A 24,528-nucleotide genomic window follows, 5' to 3' on the forward strand; every position below is an offset into this window, starting at 1 on the left:
GTTTTTATCCTTCTTTGTCTTTTCTGATTAACTTCAGCATTTTAGCAGTATTGTGTGTGTGTTAGTCGCTCAGTCATGTCTGACTCTTTGTGACCCCATGGACTGTAGCCCACCAGGCTCCTCTGTCCAAGGGATTTTCCAGGCAAGAATACTGGAGTGAGTTGCTATTTCCTTCTCCAGAGGATATTCCCAACCCAGGAATCGAATCCGGGTCTCCTGCATTGCAGACAGACAATATTAGCAGTATTACACCAAGAAATAAGCAAAAACATAAAGGGTAAAAGGTGTCGCTGGGTTAACCTAATTATGGCTTAAACAAGATAGTAGCTGCTTTCTTTCCCATTTACCAATCCTAGTGTAAGTAGACTAGTGCCAGTTCTTTTGTTGCTCTTGTATTCTCATCATACAGTTTCCTACATCAGATCTAAGATGTTTGCTCTAGCTCCTGCCATCACTTCTATGTAACAGTCAACTGGGAAGGGAAATATATCAAGAGGACACAGCCATCTCTGTAAAGAGTGAATATAACCTACTAAATGATCATTTGCCCAGAACATAGACATGTCACCATACCTAGCTGCAGAGAACTCTTGAAAGTCTAGTCATCTGCTGAACAACCATGTGTCCAGCTAAAACTCACTTTAGTTTTAGTAAGAGAACTAAAGATAAAGAAGTAATTTGACAATAGGGAAAATTAGTATTCTCTGGCATAGGAAATTTTCATTCATTTATTTGTAACCTCAATCTAATTCTAAAAGGAATTACACTGGATTACAAAATTAAGCAAAACTATGCCAGTTAAGGATACCTCCACAACACAGGGCTTTGTCTTTAAGCATCAGTGTTAAATTCTCAAGCCCATGTTCCACATGTCAATGAGAATATCCCGAGTTTTATTATCTGTAAATCATATTATCAAAATAATGTATTGCTGTGATTTTTGTGATCCCTATTTTAACTGAGGTAGGGGCAATGTGAAATATTGGTGAGAATATATAAGCTTCCATTGAAATCTCAGAATGAATACCCACTAGCCATGTGAACTTCACCAAATTTCTTTATCCCTATGAATTTTTTTCAGGCTTCCCTGGGGGCTCAATGGTAAAGAATCTGCCTGCCAATGCAGGAGATGCAGGTTTGATCCCTGGGTTGGGAAGTTGCCCTGGAGAAGGAATTGGCAACCCACTCCAGTCTTCTTGCCTGGAGAATTCCATGGACAGAGGAGCCTCGTGGGGCTACAGTCCATTGAGGTCACAAAAGAGTCAGACATGACTTAGTGGCTAAACAATAATAACATGAATTTTTATGATGTGTAAAAGGAAGATAATAAGAATATCAATAAAAATATTTTTTAAGTCTATCTGAAAACATTTAAGAGCTTTTATAAGGCAGTGAAGAGTAGAAAAACTAAAAGAAGTAGGCCTGATATTTGGGGGTTATTTTCCTTTATGGATTTTCCAATTCTATATTCAAAAAGGGTAGTGGGAGGCTGATAAACTATGAAGAAATTTTAGCTGTTTCACTGAACTGGTGGAACAAAACTTAGAGTGGATTGACAATGAGGAGGGATCCTGGTAAAAACACCCAAGTTTTCCACTCGATCCCTGATGTCTCTACCCTAGGAGTAAGAGTAAACTAAAAATATACCAACCCTTATAATTATCGAATCTTTGAATATCTAACTCCATGGTCTAATTAAGGAGATATACTTCTAGCCCTACTGCCTGCCAAAAAAGCAAAAACAAATCCTCTCTGGGAGAAGATAAAATGCTCAGAGACTAACAGTATCAACACAAATCTGTATACACTATAACTGATATTTAATTTAAAAAATCATTTAGATTTTTTTTAATTACAAGGAAGAACAGTAGAAACAGAATCTAGTACATGCGGTTATTCAACTTTATCAGATATGAACTTTAAAATAAATATGATTAGTATGTTCAAAAGATTACACAATGAGATAGAATGCAGATCTCAATGAATGAAGTTAGCAGCAGATTAGAAAGAACTGAAATGAGATTAAGAGAATTAGAAATGTCAGAATAAACCAACACAACATTGTACTTATCCTTCAATTTAAAATAAATAAATTTAGGAAGAGAAAAAATAGAAATGTCAGAATAAAATATTCAGCCTCAAGATCAAAACTTGAAAAGATAAAAATGGAAAATATGAAAAAAGCATAAGAACATGAGATATGGTTAAAAGGCCTAATATACACTTTCATAAGGATAGTGGAAAAAAAATAAGACTAAATATTTAGAGAGATAATGACCAAGAATTTTTCAAAACTAAAATAAGGTAAAAACAAGAAATAAAATGGGTAAGTTTGGAAAAAAAGAAAATAATACTTCCAAAATTTGCAGATAAATAATTGAGTATTTAGAACATTGGAAAGAATTCATAAAAACTATAAGAATTAAATTTAGCAAGTTTTCTATATATAATACCAATATACAGAAATCAACTGAGTTTCTACACACTTAACAATAAATACTAGAAAATTAATCTTTTAATGCCTAATACATTACACCAAAATTTATCAAATATCCCAAAATAAAACTAAGGAAAGAGGTACAATTCTGAATCATAAACATACATACACACACACAGAAAACAAAACAAAACTAGAAAATTCTGACAAGTTTTTTATTGTAACATGGTCAGCTCTCCTCAACTTGATCGGTATATTTGACACAACTCCAAAAAAAATTTCACCAGGAGTTTTGGGTGTGTATGTATATGAAATATGAGAAGTTGATTCTAATTTTTACATGAAAATTTAAGGGTTTGAGAATAGCCAAGAAAATTTGAAAAAAACCCACAAAGTTGAAGAATTTATACTATCAGATATCAAGACCCATCATATATTAAGGTAATATAGAAATGGCACAATGATAGAATGGAGTTAAGACACTGACCCTCACATAATTTTTGATATAAATGATCCTACAAAGCAATAAGGAGAGGACTTTTTTTTCTCTCTTAATAGTGCTAGATTAATTACATAGGTAATTAATCAACCCCTATTTTATGCCATATAATTGCAGTTGAATTTGAAATACATAAATGCGAAAGGGTAAAACAATAAAGTTTCCAAAAGTAAATATGGGAGAATATCTTTATGACCTTGAGACAGCAAAAATTTCCTATCAGGAGCCCAAAATTCACTAATTGTAAATTGGACTGCAATAAAATTAGAGGACTTCTCTGGTGGACCAGCAGTTAAGAATCCCACCTGCCAGTGCAAGGGTCACAGGTTTGATCCTGGTCTGGAAAGATACCACATGCCTCAGGACAACTAAGCCAGTGTGCCACAGCTGTGGACCCTGTGCTCTAGAGCTTGTGATCCAAACAAGAGAAGCCACCACGAGTTGCCCCCACTAGCCATAACTAGAGAAAAACCCCTGCACAGCAGCAAAGATCCAGCACAGCCAAAAAATAAATAATTCTGCTTATCAAAAAGAAAAGTACAAATGGAAAAGTTTTGCCCTGGGGTAGGAGAAAATGTTTGTAATAGGTGTAATATTTTTAAAAGACTAGTAATCAGAATTTAAAATGCCCCAAAATAAATAATTTTAAAACAACTCAATAGAAAAACAGGCAAGAGACATACAGAACAGATGCTTTGCAAAAGAAATATACAACTGTATATCCAATATACCAAATTATATATCTAATTATATATTCAACATATATAAAATTATATATCCAATTTGTATATCCAATATAATAATACCACCAAATCCATGAGATTGACTGAAAGATTGACTAACAATTATCAAGTGTTAGAAAGGATGGAGAGCAGTAGAAATGTTCGTACAATGCTGGTGGGAGTGAAAATTGGAACAATCACCTTGGCAACTCTTCTGCAGTAATGATTAAAGGTGACCATAAGCATATTTATTAGCTAGTAAGTCCACTCCTAGCTATACACCAAACAGTAATGCATATAAATCTACACCAAAGTTCATGTACAAGAATGCCCACAATAACATCACTATTCATAATAGCCTCAAATTAAAAACAACACACTGTCCATCATAAGCACAATGGCTAAAAAGTGATGCATTAATAAGATGGCATATCATACAAAAAGCATTCAGAAAACTCTTTCTGTGAAGAACCAGATAGGAAATATTTCAGGCTTTGAATACCAGGCTCTGTGGCAACCACTCAACTCTGCTGTTTGTAGGGTGAGAAAAGCTGGAGATGATCCATAAGCAAATAAGCTAATAAGCATGGCTCTGTTTCGAGAGAACACTGCTAACCTCTGTCATGAAGCAATGGAAATGAATGAACTATTGCTATGTTTAAAAACAGGATGAATCTCACAATGTAGTGTTGAGCAAAAGAATGTATTCTGAAAGGTGAAGGAGGAAATTGGGAAGGGCATAAAGGAGGCTCCTAGGATAATGGTAATATTCTATTTAAAGGCCTAAGTGGTAGCTAGAAGTATTCACTCTGGTCATATATTAAGGTGTACAAATGTGATTTGTGCACATTTATATACACACATATATCTCAATAAAGATTTATTAATTATTTTAAATCACTAATTATTCAAGAATAATCTAGAGATGTTTTGCTTTGAAGAAAGCACTGAAGGTAGATACTATCAGATAATGTATTTTCATAATGTATTTTGGGGTAACTTTAATTTTAATTTGTGCATAGGGTACTTGGCAAAATTGGGTGGCCATTTACTGCTCAGAGATGAAATTGATGTCATGCTTGAGGGTAAGTGTTGAAATTATAATGAAATCTTTATATATAGGTCTAAATAACTTCCCTATTTGTGATTCCATTTATATCTGAGCTCTATAGTGATGCCAGGGATGGGAAAGTGCTATAGAGGTAGTTAGGTGGTTAAGGGGAAATCAGTAGAAGGACTGGGATAAGGGGCATATTTTTTTACTTTTTATTCTTTCCCTCTATCTTTCTCTGCTTCAATCTCTCCATCTACCCCTCTCATTATCTAAGACCTAGCTATCATCCTAGAATCCTTAGGAACTACAGAGAGTTAAGAATTCAATCACTCATTAATCCATTCAACAAATATTTATCTGGCATCTACAATATGACAGCACTATTCTAAGAGCAGGACATACAGCAGCAGACAAAGCAAAGTCCCTTCCCTTAGAGAATTTACATTTTAGGAGATAGCAATATGTACTTGCATCAGAAGAGCTTCTCTGATAGCTCAGTTGGTAAAGAATCCACCTGCAATACAAGAGACCCTGGTTTGATCCCTGGTTTGGGAAGACCCCCTGGAGAAGGGAAAGGCTAACTGTATAGTCCATGGGGTCACAGAGTCAGACATGACTGAGTGACTTGGGCTTCCCTGATAGCTCATTTGGTAAAGAATCCGCCTGCAATGCAGGAGACCCCAGTTCTATTCCTGGGTCGGAAAGATCCACTGGAGAAGGGATAGGCTACCCACTCCAGTATTCTTGGGCTTCCCTGGAAGTTCAGATGGTAAAGAATCCACCTGCAATGTGGGAGACCTGGATTCAATCTGGGTTTTGAAGATCCCCTGGAGAAGGGAAAGGCTACCCACTCCAGTATTCTGGCCTGGAGAATTCCATGGACAAAGGAGCCTGGCAGGTGACAGTTCATGGGTTGCAAAGAGTTGGACAGGACGGAGAGACTATCACTCATATGTTGTAATTTGTGTTACATTTGTGTTATGGATTATAGGGTTGCAAAGACTCGGATACGACTGAGTGATTTTCACTTTCACTTTTCAATACTTATTCTATCAAAATGTTTGGATCTCTCTCGGCCTCTGCATATTTCCCCTTCAGGATCAGAATATCAAACAGGTTGCAGCAGAAAACAAGGTGGCTGCCTTCCTTCCTTCTTTTGGTAGCAGACTTTATATTGAAGAGACATTTTAGATTAGTAGAAACTAGATATTTCCTGTATACCTCCTGCCCCCACACATGCACAGCCTCCTCCTGTTACCAACATCTCCCAGCAGAGTAGTATATTTGTTACAATTGATGAACCTACACTGACACATCATTTTCTTCCTTTTTCATTTTTTCATTCACTCATATTTATTGACTGCCTGCTGCCTGGAGAATCCCAGGGACGGGGAAGCCTGGTGGGCTGCCGTCTACGGGGTTGCACAGAGTCGGACACGACTGAAGCGACTTAGCAGCAGCAGCAGCTAAATGCAAAGCACTCTCTCCATGTTGCTCAGATATTTTTGTTTGCTCTCTTCCTCCTCCTCCTGCTCCTTCTCCTTTTTCTCTCATTTCTACATCTATCTGTTTTTTCCTTCTCTATTTCTTTTTATTAAGAAAGAAAATAATAACTTCCCACAAGCTCAGCATCTGGATATAATGATATTTGCATTTTTGTATATATTTAATTGCAGGTATTTTTAAAAAATATAAACTATTGTGTATTTATTTTTTAAACTATCATAACTGTTTTATAATTTTTTCACTTACTCATGTCATAAACATCTTTTCATGCTAAGAAACATGAGTCTACATCATCATGTTAACATGTATGTTCTACTTGGCTTTATGATATTCCATTAATAACTTTAAGCCCTTTCCTGCTGATGAACATTTAGACTGATTCTACTTTTTTCATTATTCTGAGCAATATTGAGCCTATTCATGAATATATGTTTATGCTGTCTAGCAGAATGCTCAACACATAATATGCCCTCAGCACGTAATGAGGTCCAGTGAGGACAGAAGACAAAAACTTCCTGGATGCTATTTGTCTAAGTGACAAACATTAGGGCAGCGGGGCTCCTGTGAAAGGTGGTGAGACTGTTTTGAGTCTGAGATCTTCTCAGACTATGAAAGCAATGCTTTGAATTAATGGCCTGTCTACTGTTACAGCTATTGACCGAGTGATTAGGGATGAAGATCCTGTGATCAGAGAGCTGGCAGAAAAAACAAACAAAATTTTTATGGAAATAGCATATAAATTGACCACTTCAAATATTAAACAAAGCTTCCAAAGACTGTTTAACTTCATCTACTTAAAAAAACTGAAGCTTCTTTATAATTATAACCCGCCCAAGGACCTGACAGGCAGTCCTATGGGGATTAAAGAAATCAGGAGTGATAAAGAAGCCACCACAAAAGATAATTATGAAGATGTATTGGTAAAGAATGAAGGTGCATCGGTAAAGAATGCAAGGTTCCCCAGTGCCTTGGAGCACTCCTCGTAAGAGAAGTGATTTCCTATCTCCCTTGATAACTGGAGTCCTTTTTAGATGCTTTTGTGAAGGATGCAAGAAACTTTTATAGTCTCTTCTTGATCCTCTAACTCAAATGTAGAAATGTCCAGCCTCTCTCTGTCTGACAGTGATTAAAAAGCCTTACTTCATCAAAACCACTAATAAAACTGAAAAAACATATAAGCAAAGTGTTTGATGAGAAACTCTTGGAGCTTGATGTGGTCAATACTTACCTACTGAACATCTTCTAAGTGCCAGACACTGTGCGGGGGTATTTGGATGATGTCAACAAGGTTCCATCCTCAGGAAGACACATGGTATTGTTATTTCCATCCTGCAGTGAATGCTGCCTGTTGTTGTTCAGTTCCTAAGTCAAGTTCGACTCTGTGACCCCATAGACTATAGCATGCCAGACTCCTCTGTATTTCACTATCTCCCAGAGTTTGTTCAAATTCATGTCCATTGAGTCAGTGATACTATCTAACCATCTCATCTTCCGCTGCCCCCTTTTCCTTTTGCCTTCAATCCTTCCCAGCATCAGGTCTTTTCCAATGCGTCAGCTCTTCCCATCAGGTGGCCAAAGTATTGGAGCTTAAGCATCAGTCCTTCCAATGAATATTCAATGTTGATTTCCTTCAGAATTGATTGGTTTGATCTCCTTGTGCAGTATTTACAAAGGAAGAAATAGCATTGCAGGGGAAGAAGATTGAGAGCAGACAAACTATTCCAGATAGAGATATTGAGGCAAGAAGAGTGTTGGGGGAAGCTGGAGACTTTGTTGTGGATACAGATGGTTAAGGAGAGAAGAATAAGGAGAGTTGAAACCTGAGGGGAAGAGTGTGCTCTGCTAATGGCTTTAAACTTTTTGAAATGCAAACTGCATAATCAACATAATTAGTGGTCCCCATTGCCATCAGGATCCTGTTTAACACTTTATTCTGGTTTATAAGAAGGTTGATATATAGATGTTGATCTGCAGTGATCTTGCCTGACTTAAGACTTCGGGTTCATCTTTCACTCATCTCACCTTACCTTCCTCCCACCTGTGTCACATCCTAATATAAACCATCCCAGCGACAGGGACATCTACTTATAGTTAGAGGAAAGCCCCTTTTCCTCCATCACTTCCAGTGCTGTGGGCTTTGGGATGGGTCAACTTGCAGTTCACACACATTTTCATCTCTCTGCCAGCTCACCTCGCTGGTGTGGGGCAGCAGCCACTCTACTTTCCCTTGGGTCTTCCTCCAGCTTCTGTCACTTCTGGGCCAAGTGGGTTGAGTAATGTTTACAAAAGACACCAACTTCTCCTGCAGGACAACTACATCATCAACATCCTCAGTGTCGGAGGCAGCAAGAGACTGACACAGTCCCCAGCTTGTGGGTTCTACCTTATCCCTGCTCTCTACTTTACACCCACCTTCCCTTCCCAGTTGCCTGTCCTGCAGACTTCAAGCTCCAACATCAGATGTGAACACAACAACCTTGCAGAGATTTCTTCACCTGCTTCCATAGCTTCTTACAGTCAAACCTCTGGTTCTGCCTCTCTGATTGAACCCTGACTGATATATCTGAGATGCATTTCCAATCCTCTTTGATCAGATAGTTGGATGTTGTTCCTATGTTTTGCCTTAATGCTCTGAATACCTATTATTAAATTCATCACACTGTAGTGAAATTACTAATGTCTTTCTCTCTCTGCCCCACAAAACTGAAATTTCCTAAAAGGAAATGTTATACGTGGTTAAGTATTCTGGAACTCATAGTCTGGCACCTAATATATGCTCAATGAATACTTGCCAAATGAATAAAATGCTAAAGTGACATATTGCTCTCATGCTTCAATAAAAATTTTCAGATAATTATGAGTGCTACTTCATATTAGAAATGATGACAGAATAGATGATTTCAATTTACCTTTTAACCCATATTATTTCATATCATCCAGATGTCCCAGACCTAACTTTTCCAAATCACAACAAATTTTCTTTCCCACCTTCTAAGCCAGCAGGATACCTACTGTGGTAGGCTGAACAATAACCTCTTTAAAGATAACCAATTCCTAATCCCCAGAATCTACGAGTATGATATTTTACATAGCAAAAGAAAATTTATAGACATGATTAAATGACATGATCTTGAGATGGGGAAATGATTTCTGGATTATCTGGACTGGCCCCATGTAATTGCAAGGCTCTTTATAAGACGAAGATGGAAGTTAGGAAAGATTTTTGAAGATGCAGTGATGCCAGCTTTGAAGAGGAAGATAGGAGCCATGAGGCAAGGAATTCAAGGAATACAACTCTAAAAGCTGAAAAGGGCAAGGAAATGGATCCTCCCCTAGTGCCTCCAGAGTGAGCACAATACTGCCAGCAACTTTGTTTCAGCCCAGTGAAACCCATTTTGGGCATCTGAGTCCCAAAACTATAAGAAAATAAACTGGTACTGTTTTAAGGCACTAATGTGTGGTAATTTGCTAAAGCAGCAGTAGGAAGCTAATATACCTACCTGCTGCTGCTGCTGCTAAGTCACTTCAGTAGTGTCCAACTCTGTGCGACCCCATAGACGGCAGCCCACCAGGCTCCCCCGTCCCTGGGATTCTCCAGGCAAGAACACTGGAGTGGGTTGCCATTTCCTTCTCCAATGCATGAAAGTGAAAAGTGAAAGTGAAGTCACTCAGTCGTGTCTGACTCTTAGCAACCCCGTGGACTGCAGCCTACCAGGCTCCTCTGTCCATGGGATTTTCCAAGCAAGAGTACTGGAGTGGGGTCCCATTGCCTTCTCCATATACCTACCTAGATTTCTACAAAACAAAGCAAGCCAAACCAGTTCATAACCATTCAACCTCGGCCACCCTCAACTCTTCCCTACAAAAATAGACATAACAACAGTGGGCCTTATACAAATGTTGAAAGTGAAAGTGAAGTCGCTTAGTCGTGTCCAACTCTTTGCGACCCCATGGACCGTAGCCCACCAGGCTCCTCCATCCATGGAATTTCCCAGGCAAGAATACTGGAATGGATTGCCATTTCCTTCTCCAGGGGATCTTCCTGACCCAGAGATCGAACTCAGGTCTCCTGTATTGCAGGCAGATGCTTTTTTTTTTTTTTTTTTTTTACCATATGAGCCACCAGGGAAGCCCTGTTTATACAAATGTTGAGGGTTTTGTAAAAGGTCAGATAATCTGTGATATTTATATGTTCTTTAAAGTCCTGTAGATTGGTGACCAGGGATTTCTTTCTTGCTTTCAGCTACAACAGTAATGTCCTCCATCATTTCCTGGTCCTTTCTGCTGTTTCTCCTGTTCTAATTTTTCTCATTTTAATTCCAGTGTGTCTTGATATGTCACTCTTTGGGTTAACTCTATATGGGACTCTCTGCAACCTCCTGGGATTTAGATGTATGCTTCTTTTCCCAGAGTGGGGAAGTTTTCCGCTTTTATGTCTGTGACCATCACAGCATCAGTTATCTTTTCTTTCAAAGAATAGAAAGAAAGTATAACTTCTGAATACAGAGTTGAGTGGTGGCGGAGTGCACTCAGATAACTGAGTCAGCTAATTACCCAACATGGGCACATGGCTACTCAAGGGGCAATCAATCCCCTTTGGTCTCTAAGTGGCCAAAGTTCTCACCAATAGAAGGTGAGCAGAAGCAAAGTGTATGACTTTAGCCTACTCACTTCCTTTAGCCACCAGCTTCCCTGGTGTCTCGGAGGTTAAAGCGTCTGCCTGCAATATGGGAGACCTGGGTTCGATCCCTAGGTCTGGAGAAGGAAATCGCAACCCACTCCAGTATTCTTGCCTGGAGAATCCCATGGACGGAGGAACCTGGTGGGCTACAGTCCAAGGGGTCACAAAGAGCCGGACATAACTTCACTTTCACTTTCAATCATTTCCTTAAAGAGGAAATCTGTTCTATCCCTTCCTGATAGTTGAATGTGGATATGGAACTCAGCTTCAGACTTGCAGACAATTAATAATATGCCCCTTGGAATATGGCTAAGCCCCTATCAGCCTGGATATCTGGAAAGCTTCTCAGAGCAAGTTCTACCCAAGATGCATTTTTACATTAAAAGAGAAATAAACAACTCCAGGGAGTTGGTGAAGGACAAGGAGGCCTGGCTTGCTGCAATTCATGGGATCACAAAGAGTCGGACTACACTGAGTGACTGAACTGAACTGAAACAACTACCTATTTTAGTCTTTGTATTTACAGATCTCTTTATTACAGTGATTTGCTCTTGACTCTAATTAATACAGCCTTTCTCAAACCCCCAGCTCCCTAAAGCTTGAAATTACACCTTTAAATCTTTATCCTTTGCCATAAAAACAACTCTGTTAAGATACAAACCCTGTATCTCAAAGAAGCATTAGCATAATGAGGTAGCATTGACTTGTGTCTACAAATAAATGAGTCTAAAGGATCCTTTCTGGAGGGGAATGAAGAACATAACACAACTGTTCCATTCCACCAAAACATACCCCTTCCCTGAGGAAGACAAAGGTCATATCCAGTTACTGCTCTCAGCATCAGTTCTGTGACCTGAGTCACACGACACCACTAATGCTCCTAACACTCTCTTTCAATGAGACTCTGCTGATTTCTCTTCAAGGAAACCTCCCTTCCCTCACCACCTCACTATGGCATAGACAGAAAATCTAGTGGAACTAAAAATCTATGGTTTGAAAAGAGAATGGTAGGGAATATTCTATTTGGAGGTCCTTTGTCAGAGGCCATAGGAACCAGAATTCTATAATAATACATTGATTCCAACTGAATCACCACTTAGAATTAGATTCATAAGCCTGTCCCACAGTCTTAGAGAATTTAATTCCTGAAATTTGGGTGTCCTATTTCTTTATAGCTTGATTTGTTAATGCCTTTCTCTCTTCCTTTTATTCTCCATTTTTTACAACCAACAAATAATAAATATATAAATATTTCCCAAATAAATTTTATTCCAAAGATAAAATTTCTCTTCACAAACTCTCAGATGCAGAAGAAAGTATTCCATTCAGTTCAGTTCAGTCATTCAGCCATGTCGGACTCTTTGTGACCCCATGAATCAAAGCATGACAGGCCTCCAAGGCCATCACCAACTCCCAGAGTTCATTCAAACTCATGTCCATCAAGTCAGTGATGCCATCCAGCCATCTCATCCTCTGTCATCCCCTTCTCCTCCTACCCCTAATCCCTCCCAGCATCAGGGTCTTTTCCAATGAGTCAAGTCTTCACATGAGGTGGCCAAAGTATTGGAGTTTCAGCTTCAAAATGAGTCTGTCCAAAGAACACCCAGGACTGATCTCCTTTAGGATGGACTGGTTGGACCTCCTTGCAGTCCAACGGACTTTCAAGAGTCTTCTCCAACACCACAATTCAAAAGCATCAATTCTTCAGTGTTCAGCTTTCTTCACAGTCCAACTCTCACATCCATACATGACCACTGGAAAAACCATAGCCTTGACTAGATGGACCTTTGTTGGCAAAGTAATGTCTCTGCTTTTGAATATGCTATCTAGGTTGGTCATAACTTTCCTTCCAAGGAGTAAGAGTCTTTTAATTTCATGGCTGCAGTCACCATCTGCAGTGATTTTGGAGCCCCCCAAAATAAAGTCTGACACTGTTTCCACTGTTTCCCCAATTATTTCTCATGAAGTGATGGGACAGATGCCATGATATTAGTTTTCAGAATGTTGAGCTGTTAGCCAACTTTTGCACTCTCCACTTTCATTTTCATCAAGAGGCTTTTTAGTTCTTCACTTTCTGCCATAAGGGTGATATCATCTGAGGTTATTGACATTTCTCCTGGCAATCTTGATTCCAGCTTGTGCTTCTTCCAGCCCAGTGTTTCTTATGATGTACTCTGCATATAAGTTAAAAAAGCATGGTGACAATATACAGCCTTGATGTACTCCTTTTCCTATTTGGAACCAGTCTGTTGTTCCATGTCCAGTTCTGTTTCTTCCTGACCTGCATATAGGTTTCTAAATAGGCAGGTCAGATGATCTGGTATTCCCATCTCTTTCAGAATTTTCCACAGTTTGTTGTGATCCACACAGTCAAAGGCATCAGTTGGCATAGTCAATAGGCAGAAATATATGTTTTTCTGGAACTCTCTTGCTTTTTCGATGATCCAGCGGATGCTGGCAATTTGATCTCTGGTTCCTCTGCCTTTTCTAAAACCAGCTTGAACATCTGAAACTTCATGGTTCATGTATTGCTGAAGCCTGGCTTGGAGAATTTTGAGCATTACTTTACTAGCGTGTGAGATGAATGCAATTGTGCGGTAGTTTGAGCATTCTTTGGCATTGCCTTTCTTTGGGATTAGAATGAAAAGTGACCTTTTCCAGTCCTGTGGCCACTGCTGAGTTTTCCAAATTTGCTGGCATATTGAGTGCAGCACTTTTACAGCATCATCTTTCAGGATTTGGAATAGCTCAACAGGAATTCTATCACCTCCACTAGCTTTGTTCGCAGTGATGCTTTCTAAGGCCCACTTGACTTCACATTCCAAGATGTCTGGCTCTAGGTCAGTGATCACACCACGGTGATTATCTAGGTCATGAAGCTCTTTTTTACAGTTCTTCTGAGTATTCTTGCCACCACTTCTTAATATATCCTGCTTCTGTTAGGGCCATACCATTTCTGTCCTTTATCGAGCCCATTTTTCATGAATTTTTCCCTTGATATCTCTAATTTTCTTGAAGAGATCTCTAGTCTTTCCCATTCTGTTGTTTTCCTCTATTTCTTTGCACTGATCACTGAGGGAGGCTTTCTTATCTCTCCTTGCTATTCTTTGGAACTGTGCATTCAGATGCGTATATCTCTTATTTTCTCCTTTGCTTTTGGCTTCTCTTTTCACAATATTTGTAAGCCCTCCTAAGACAGCCGTTTTGCTTTTTTGCATTTCTTTTCCATGGGGATGGTCTTGATCCCTGTCTCCTGTACAGTGTCACATACCTCCATCCATAGTTTATCAAGCAGTCTATCCATCAGATCTAGTCCCTTAAATCTACTTCTCCCTTCCACTGTATAATCTTTAGGGGTTTGATTTAGGTCATACCTGAATGGTCTAGTGGTTCCCCCTATTTTCTTCAATTTAAGTCTGAATTTGGCAATAAGGAGTTCATGATCTGAGCCACAGTCAGCTCCTGGTCTTGTTTTTGCTGACTGGATAGAGCTTCTCCATCTTTGGCTGCAAAGAATATAATCAATCTGATTTCGGTGTTGACCATCTGGTGATGTCCATGTGTAGAGTCTTCTCTTGTGTTGTTGGAAGAGGGTGTTTGCTATGACCAGTGCGTTCTCTTGGCAAAACTCTATTAGCCTTTGCCCTACTTCATTCCATATTCCAAGGCCAAATTTCCCTGTTACTCCAGGTGTTTCTTGACTTCCTACTTTTGCATTCCAGTCCCCTATAATGAAAAGGACCTCTTTTTTGGGTGTTAGTTCTAAAAGGTCTTGTAGGTCTTCATAGAACCGTTCAACTTCAGCTTCTTCAGCGTTACTAGTTGGGGCATAGACTTGGATTACTGTGATATTGAATGGTTTGCCTTGGAAACAAACAGAGATCATTCTGTCGTTTTTGAGATGCATCCAAGTACTGCATTTTGGACTCTATTGTTGACCATGATGGCTACTCCATTTCTTCTCAGGGATTCCTGCCCACAGTAGTAGATATAATGGTCATCAGAGTTAAATTCACACATTCTAGTCCATCTTAGTTCACTAATTCCTAGAATGTCGATGTTCACTCTTGTCATCTCCTGTTTGACCACTTCCAGTTTGCCTTGATTCATAGACCTGACATTCCAGGTTCCTATGCAATATTGCTCTTTACAGCATTGGACCTTGCTTCTGTCACCAGTCCCATCAACAACTAGGTGTTGATTTTGCTTTGGCTCCATCCCTTCATTCCTTCTGGAGTTATTTCTCCACTGATCTCCAGTAGCCTATTGGGCACCTATCGACTCAGGGAGTTCATCTTTCAGTATCCTATCTTTTTGCCCTTTCATACTGTTCATGGGGTTCTCAAAGCAAGAACACTGAAGTGGTTTTTCGTCCCCTTCTCCAGTGGACCACATTCTGTCAGACCTCTCCTCCATGACCCGTCCATCTTGGATGGCCCCACATGGCATGGCTTAATTTCACTGAGTTAGACAAGGGCTGTGGTCTGTGTGATTAGATCGGCTAGTTGTCTGTGATTGTGGCTTCAGTCTATCTGCCCTCTGATGCCCTCTCTCGGCGCCTACCATCTTACTTGGGTTTCTCTTATCTTGGACCTGGGTATCTCTTGACGGCTGCTCCAGCAAAGTGCAGCTGCTGCTCCTTTCATTGGATGTGGGGTAGCTCCTCTTGGCCACTGCCCTTGAACTTCTAAGAGTTGTGCTAAACTAAGTGTTGGAAGTCTATTGAATAGCTAAGTCATATCCAAATAAAATTAGAATTTGAAGCATTTACTACCAAACACTGATTACCTCTTACAGAGAAACTAAAGAGATTTGGGATTAAAAATAAATGATATTTGGTGCCATCCTAAAATGTTCTAAAAAAACAAAGATTTTAGAAATTATCACTGATATTTATGCTCTCCAATCTATAAAATGCTAATATAAAAGTCAGTTCTTGGTTCCTTAAGGGAAGTAGGAAGTGTGTTTTTGGTTTAAAAAAAAAAAAAAAGGTATGAGGAATGAAATTGCATTTTATGAAGGGAAAAGGAGGTAAGCCTGACTTACAGGTAGCTTTTTAGGATGGAAGAAAACAATAATGAATACAGAAAGCGATAAGGTTTGTGAAAAGTGAACCATGAGGAAAGAGTTTTCTATCTGGTTAGGACTAAGTTTAAAATAAAGTTAATTAAGTTTATCTTTTAAATAAGCTGGTGCAACACTTGAATTTAGCTTTTCTTTCTGTTAAGAGGACACCTTTTATTCAGATACTGAACTGCCTTTGATAATAGATTTGTTTCTTTATCTATTAAATGATCTGTTCTGAAATCCCTTATTGTTACTGTGGCTAAGTGAATAGCATTGTTTCACAATGGCCTATAATCCTATCTGACTGAGTGTTCTAAAACTTTTTGATGTTTGTTGACAAAGCTTCCTAAATCATCCTAATGAAGATTTCTAGCTAACTTTGGGATGCTTCAGAGGGCCCCTGGAACACCCCAAAGAGAGATATTACACTAATTAGGTTCATTTTGTATACAGAATTACATGGGATGTATTGTCAAGTGAGTAACAAGTCTCAGGTTATATTGCATGGTAAATGTTACTAATATAGATATCCTAGAAACTGTATGGAGTTCCTAAAATTTTGATATGCTTGGGTAAAATGTTATCAGGCATAATTCTAGCTACTATCTCAAAATATTGTCATAGCACTAACCAAGTTTTGCAAAAATGCTTCCACTTCAAGATGTATAAACAGGACTTTTGGATAAATATCAGTTTCTGAACTGGGTAAAGATTCTTTTTTTTAAAATTTATTTTAATTGGAGGCTAATTACTTTACAATATTGTGGTGGTTTTTGCCATACATTCACATGAATCAGCAATGGGTGTACATGTGTTCCCTCCCTCCCCATCCCATCCCTTAGGGTCATCCCAGTGCACCAGCCCTGAGCACCCTGTCTCATACATCGAACCTGGACTGGCGATCTATTTCACTTATGATAATATGGATGTTTCAATGCTATTCTCGCAAAACATCCCACCCTCGCCTTCTCCCACAAAATCCAAAAGTCTGTGTTTTACATCTGTGTCTCTTTTGCTGTCTCACATATAGGGTCATCGTTACCATCTTTCTAAATTCCATATATATGCGTTAATATACTGTATTGGTGTTTTTCTTCCTAACTTACTTCGCTCTGTATGATAGGCTCCAGTTTCATCCACCTCGTTAGAAATGATTCACATGTATTCTTTTTAATAGCTGAGTAATATTCCACTGCATATATGTAAACAGCTTTTTTAAAAAGACACTTACTCCTTGGAAGGAAAGTTATGACCAACCTAGATAGCATATTGAAAAGCAGAGACATTACTTTGCCAACAAAGGTCTGTCTAGCCAAGGCTATGTTTTTTCCAGTGGTCATGTATGAATGTGAGAGTTGGACTGTGAAGAAAGCTGAACACTGAAGAATTGATTCTTTTGAACTGTGGTGTTGGAGAAGACTCTTGAGAGTCCCTGGACTGCAAGGAGATCCAACCAGTTCATCCTAAAGGAGATCAGTCCTGGGATTTCTTTGGAAGGACTGATGCTAAAGCTGAAACTCTAATACTTTGGCCACCTCATGCGAAGAATTGACTCATTGGAAAAGACTCTGATGCTGGGAGGGATTGGGAGCAGGAGGAGAAGGAGACTATAGAGGATGAGATGGCTGGATGCCATCACCGACTCGATGGACATGAGTTTGGGTAAACTCTGGGAGTTGGTGATGGACAGGGAGGCCTGGCATGCTGCAATTCATGGGTTCACAAAGAGTCGGACACGACTGAGAGACTGAACTGAACTGACCACAGCTTTCTATTCCATTCGTCTGCCGATGGACATCTAGGTTGCTTCCATGTCCTGGCTATTATAAACAGTGCTGTGATGAACATTGGGGTACACGTGTCTCTTTCAATTCTGGTTTCCTCAGTGTGTATGCCCAGTAGTGGGATTGCTGGGTCGTATGGCAGTTCTATTTCCAGTTTTTTAAAAAATCTCCACACTGTTCTCCATAGTGGCTATACTAGTTTGCATTCCCACCAACAGTATAAGAGGATTCCTTTTTCTCTGCACACTCTCTAGCATTTATTGTTTGTAGTCCTTTTGATAGCAGCCATTCTGACTGGCGTGAGATGGTACCTCATTGTGGTTTTGATTTGCATTTCTCTGATAATGAGTGATGTTGAGCATCTTTTCATGAGTTTCTTAGCCATCTGTATGTCTTCTTTGGAGAAATGGCTGTTTAGTTCTTTGGCCCATTTTTTGGGGGGGAGGGGGTCGCTTATTTTTCTTGAATTGAGCTGCAGGAGTTGTTTGTGTATTTTTGAGATTAATTCTTTGTCACTCGCTTCATTTGCTATTACATTCTCCCATTCTGAAGGCTGTCTTTTCACCTTGCTTTTGCAAAAGCTTTTAAGTTTAATTAGGTGTGATCTGTTAATTTTTGCTTTTATTTCCATTACTCTGGGAAGTGGGTCATAGAGGATCCTGCTATGATTTATGTCAGAGAGTGTTTTGCCTATGTTTTCCTCTAGGAGTTTTATAGTTTCTGGTCTTATATTTAGATCTTTGATCCATTTTGAGTTTATTTTTGTGTATGGTGTTAGAAAGTGTTCTAGTTTCATTCTTTTACAAGTGGTTGACCAGTTTTCTCAGAACCACTTGTTGAAGAGATTGTCTTTTTTCCATTGTATATTCTTGCCTCCTTTGTCAAAGATAAGGTGTCTGTAGGTGCGTGGATTTATCTCTGGGCTTTCTACTTTGTTCCATTGATCTATGTTTCTGTCTTTGTGCCAGTACCATACTGTCTTGATGACTGTGGCTTTATAGTAGAGCCTGAAGTCAGGCAGGTTGATTCCTCCAGTTCCATTCCTCTTTCTCAAGATTGCTTTGGCTATTCGAGCTTTTTTGTATTTCCATACAAATTGTGAAATTATTTGTTCTAGTTCTCTGAAAAATACCATTGGTAGCTTGATAGGGATTGCATTGAATCTATAGATTGCTTTGAATAGTATACTCATTTTCACTATATTGATTCTTCCAATTCATGAACATGGAATATTTCTCCATCTATTTGTGTCCTCTTTGATTTCTTTTATCAGTGTTTTATAGTTTTCTATATGTAGGTCTTTAGTTTCTTTAGGTAGATTTATACCTAAGTATTTTATTCTTTTCGTTGCAATGGTGAATGGAATTGTTTCCTTAATTTCTCTTTCTGTTTTCTCACTGTTAGTGTATAGGAATGCAAGGGATTTCTGTGTGTTAATTTTATATGCTGCAACTTTACTATATTCACTGATTAGCTCTAGTAATTTTCTGGTAGAGTCTTTAGGGTTTTCTATGTAGAGGATCATGTCATCTGCAAGTGAGAGTTTTACTTCTTTTCCAATCTGGATTCCTTTTATTTCTTTTTCTACTCTGATTGCTGTGACTAAAACTTCCAAAATTATGTTGAGTAGTAGTGGTTAGAGTGGGCATCCTTATCTTGTTCCTGACTTTAGGGGAAATGCTTTCAATTTTTCACCATCGAGGATAATGTTTGCTGTGGTTTATCATATATGGCTTTTACTATGTTGAGGTATGTTCCTACTCTGCCTGCTTTCTGGAGGGTTTTTATCATAAACGGATGTTGAATTTTGTCAAAGGCTTTCTCTGCATCTATTGAGATAATCATATGGTTTTTATTTTTCAATTTGTTAATGTGGTGTATCACATTGATTGATTTGCAAATATTGAAGAATCCTGCATTCCTGGGATAAAGTCACTTGGTCATGATGCATGATCTTTTTAATACGTTGTTGGATTCTGTTTGCTAGAATTTTGTTAAGGATTTTTGCATCTATGTTCATCAGTGATATTGGCCTGCAGTTTTCTTTTTTTGTGGCATCTTTGTGTGATTTTGGTATTAGGGTGATGGTGGCCTCATAGAATGAGTTTGGAAGTTTACCTTTCTCTGCAATTTTCTGGAAGAGTTTGAGTAGGATAGGTGTTAGCTCTTATCTAAATTTCTGGTAGAATTCAGCTGTGAAGCCAGCTGGTCCTGGGCTTTTGTTTGTTAGAAGATTTCAGATTACAGTTTTGATGTCTGTGTTTGTGATGGGTCTGTTAAGATTTTCTATTTCTTCCTGGTTCAGTTTTGGAAAGTTGTACTTTTCTAAGAATTTGTCCATTTCTTCCAAGTCGTCCATTTTATTGGCATATAGTTGATGATAGTAGTCTCTTACGATCCTTTGTATTTTTGTATTGTCTGTTGTGATTTCTCCATTTTCATTTCTAACTTTTTTATTTGATTCTTCTCCCCCCCACCTTTTTTTTTTTTTTTTTTTTTGATGAGTCTGGCTAAAGGTTTGTCTATTTTATTTATCTTCTCAAAGAACCAGCTTTTAGCTTTGTTGATTTTGGCTATGGTCTCCTTTGTTTCTTTTGCATTTATTTCTGCTCTAATTCTTATGATTCCTTTCCTTCTACTAACCCTGGGGTGCTTCATTTCTTCTTTTTCTAGTTGCTTTAGGTGTTGAGTTAGGTTATTTATTTGATTTCTCTCCTGTTTCTTGAGGTAGGCTTGTATTGCTAGAACCTTCACCTTAGCACTGCTTTTATTGAATCCCATAGGTTTGGGGTTGTTGTGTTTTCATTTTCATTCATTTCTATACATATTTTGATTTCTTTTTTGATTTCTTCTGTGATTGTTGGTTATTCAGAAGTGTGCTGTTTAGCCTCCACATGTTTATATTTTTAATATTTTTTCTATTGTTTATTTTTATTTTATTAAAAAAAAAACAAACTTGTGAGTGAGTAAGTTTTAGAAGAATAGACTGTAGGAGAGCATAAAATGTAGTAAATAGCTGTGAGGCTTGCCTGGAGCCCCTGGTTCTAGTTGGGGTGGAGAGGCATGCATTTCTAACAGAACATAACTTGTTCATGCACAGGAACAACATTTGGGATGTGCTTGTGTGATTTTTCTCCAGGAGCAATGTTAATCTAAGATCAGGGAAGGAATGTATAACAGATAAGTTGACCTTCAGTGTGTATTTCTTACATGGATTCAATGGAAGAGAGATGGTGGAATTATGGCTTTTGTTAGGAGGGTGGCTGGAGTAAAAGACAAGAGTTCATAGGCCATGCAAAGAAGAAAATGAAGATGCAAGAGGATGGGCTCGACAGTTAGACCAGGTGTAGTAGGAATGAAGGTTATGGGCTGAATTGTGTCCTTCCAGGTTCCTTTGTTGAAGTCTTAATTGCCATTACTGTAGAATGTTATTTTATATGGAAACCAGTTATTTTAAAAAGTAATTAGAGTTTAATGAGGTCATTAGTCTAGACCCTAGTCCAATATGATTGGTCTCCTTATAAGAAGAGGAGATAGGACACACAAACACACAGAAGAAAGACTTATGTGAAGACACAGAGGAAAAGCAGCTGTGATGATTAATTTTAGGTGGTAGCTTGTCTGGGGTAAGTAATGCCCAGAGAGCTGGTAAAGCATGATTTCTGGGTGTCTGTGAAAGTGTTTGGAGAAGAGATTAGTATTGGATCAGTAGAGTGAGTAAAATAGATTTGTCTTCACCAATGCCTGTGGGCATCATTCAATAAATTTAGGGCCTGAATAGAACAAAAAGGTGAAGGAAAGGTGAATTCAGTCTATTTTTTTGAGCTAGAGTATCCAGGTCCTCCTGCCCTCCAATGCTGGAGCTCTTGGTTCTCAGGCCTTTGGACTCAAACTGAATTATTCCACTTGTTGTCCTGATTTTCCAGCTTGCAGTCAGCAGACAGTGGAGTTTTTTGAAGCCTTTATGTTCATGTGAATCAATTTCTACAGTAAATCTCCTGTTGTACAGATCTACATGCTTCCCAGGTGGCGCTAGTGTTAAAGAACCCACCTGCCAATGGAGGAGACATAAGAGACACCCGTTGGATTCCTGGGTCAGGAAGATTCTGTAGAGGAGGGCATGGCAACCCACTCCAGTATTCTTGCCTGGAAATCCCATGGACAGAGGAGCCTGGTGGGCTACAGTCCAAAGAATCACAAAGAGTCATACATGACTGAAATGACTTACCATGCACACACAAATATACATATATCTTATTGGTTTTATTCTGGAGAACCCTGACTAATCCAGTAGAGAGAAGTTTTAGAAGAAATCTAACCCACCAGAGTTGGACTATGAAGAAGGCTGAGCGCCGAAGAATTGATGCTTTTGAACTGTCATGTTGGAGAAGACTCTTGAGAGTCCCTTGGACTGCAAGGAGATCCAACCAGTCCATTCTGAAGGAGATCAGCCCTGGGATTTCTTTGGAAGGAATGATGCTAAAGCTGAAACTCCAGTACTTTGGCCACCTCATGCGAAGAGTTGACTCATTGGAAAAGACTCTGATGCTGGGAGGAGTTGGGGGCAAGAGGAGAAGGGGATGACAGAGGATGAGATGGCTGGATGGCATCACTGACTCGATGAACGTGAGTCTGAGTGAACTCTGGGAGTTGGTGATGGACAGGGAGGTCTGGAGTGCTGTGATTCATGGGGTCGCAAAGAGTCGGACATGACTGAGCGACTGAACTGAACTGAACCCACCAATACCTTCATCTGGGACTTGTAGCTTCTAGAAGTATGACAAAGTCAGTTTCTGTTGCTTACACCACTCGTTCTGGGGTACTTTGTTATGGCAGCCCTAACAAGCTAATACAGAAGGTGTCAGGGTTCTGGAAAGATAAGAAGTTGAGATCCCAAAGGAGGATTGCTTGTGTTTATAGGTATGTGTGCTCAGTCTTGTCTGACTCTGCAACCCCAAGGACTGTAGCCTGCAAAGCTTCTCTTTCCATGGAATTTTCCAGGCAAGAATACTGGAGTGGGTCACCATTTCCTACTCTAGGAAGAAGATCTTCCCAACCCAGGGATTGAACTCTTGCCTCCTGCATGTCCAGCATTAGCAGGCCAATTCTTTACCACTGAGCCTGGGAAGCCCATGTTTATACCAAATATAATATGTGATATTATACAGTACTCTACAAGTGTTTAGTGTAGGTACTTCCCAAATTACCCTGGGTTTCCTTGGGTAATTCCTGGTGATGGCAAGATCCAGAATGTTGCTATGGGAGTAAGGGCTAAAGTGGTAAGGAAGGGAAGGTCACTGGATTGCAGAGAGAGCAAAGCATACAGTGTAAAGGTAAATAATTTAAAACCAACTTTATGATATAAGAAACTGAGACTTAACTGGTAATTGAGGGATCAGTTCACAATATGCTTTGAATCTTTTATAACAAAAATGGCCAAGAGATAGTAAATGTGAAAGTGACTTTTTAATTTCAAATCCTAAAATAAAATCTCTGAAATCTGGTATGTATGAGTATAAACCTATTCAGAAGTACACTCTGATTTATCTTCCCTACAAATACTATCTTCGTTTGACTTCCTTCCCTATAAATTCAGTTTGATATAGCAACTGAGTTATATGGGTAGAGAGTTCTCAGGGACAGCACAGAGCCTAGAATAGAGCATGGTATGTTTGTTGAATTGGTACTGCAAGGGGAGTGCTGGCCACCCCATTCTCCCTCCCAGTGGTATGACTGCCAAGTTGTCAGCAACTCCTAAGATAAACAACCTTAACAATAAGAGGAAGTTACCAACCCATGTAGGCGACACCTCCATCCCAGAATGTCCACAGTCTTTCCCTTGTCACTGTTTCTCTCAAGCAGGTAGACTCAAATTACTCATCAGAACAACTCCAAGAAGAGTAGCTCTCTTAGCCATGATCTTCTCTCATTGGGAAAAAGCAAATGAGCCCTGCTGTGGTGCATCAAGTATTGAGATGTCCTTTTCTGGTTTTACATCCTAGGCAGGTGCAGAGCAAAAGAAGCCACATACAACAGTTCACTCTCACTCACATTTCTCCCCCTTCCCTACATAACTTTTTCTTGAAATACTCCCCATCAGCCAACATGGTCTATATTTTTATTCATTTACTTTGTTTACTGTGTATTTTCCCAAGTTCTACTACAGCATAAGTTTCATCAGTGTGAGGATTCCTCTTAGTTCACATCCCCAGCCCTTAATGCTGGACACACAGTATACACTCAGTAGTAATGTGAACTGAAAATCCTAAGAAAAAAAATCACTTTGCTCCGAACTCTGAGAGTCCATTCTGACCCATTCACCAGGAGGTAGATTTAGAAGCTGGTTTTGGGTTCTCTGTAGGGTCTGAGGACAGTTAAGCCAAGTGAGGCATTTTGAAGTTTTTTTGAAGACTGTGCTTGCATTGGAGCCACAGAACTCTCTACCCATATAACCCAGTTGCTATATCAAACTGAATTTATAGGGAAGAAAAAGTCAAGGGAAGATAGTATTTGTAGGGCAGATAAATCAGATCATACTTAATAGGTCTATACTCATACATACCAGGTTTCAGAGTCTTTATTTTATGATTTGAGATAAAAAGTCACTTTCACATTTACTATCTCATGGTCATTTTTGTTATAAAAGATACAAAGCATATTGTAAACCTATCCCTCAATTTGCCATTTAAATCTCAGTTTCTAATATCATAAGAAAACATGTCTCCACTTATACTTACATGAAGAATTCCATGGACAGAGAAGCCTGGTGGGCTATAGT

At 39.0% G+C, this 24,528-nt stretch overlaps 1 protein-coding gene across 2 annotated transcripts in view; it reads left to right on the forward strand.

Annotated features, from left to right (window-relative positions):
• MROH9 (maestro heat like repeat family member 9) overlaps nucleotides 1-24,528 on the forward strand; it is a 145,425-nt gene that overhangs the window by 94,017 nt on the left and 26,880 nt on the right. Inside the window, exons 20-21 of one of the 2 annotated variants that reach the window (XM_061382584.1) lie at nucleotides 4,681-4,743; nucleotides 6,870-8,794. In XM_061382584.1, the coding sequence (XP_061238568.1) occupies nucleotides 4,681-4,743; nucleotides 6,870-7,204 (398 nt within the window). In that variant the 3' untranslated portion in view covers nucleotides 7,205-8,794. Of the gene's footprint in view, nucleotides 1-4,680; nucleotides 4,744-6,869; nucleotides 8,795-24,528 lie in introns of those variants that run through there. The other variant, XM_061382585.1, reaches the window with a different exon arrangement.

The sequence above is a fragment of the Bos javanicus genome, chromosome 16 (assembly GCF_032452875.1).
Source record: "Bos javanicus breed banteng chromosome 16, ARS-OSU_banteng_1.0, whole genome shotgun sequence".
NCBI lineage: Eukaryota > Metazoa > Chordata > Mammalia > Artiodactyla > Bovidae > Bos > Bos javanicus.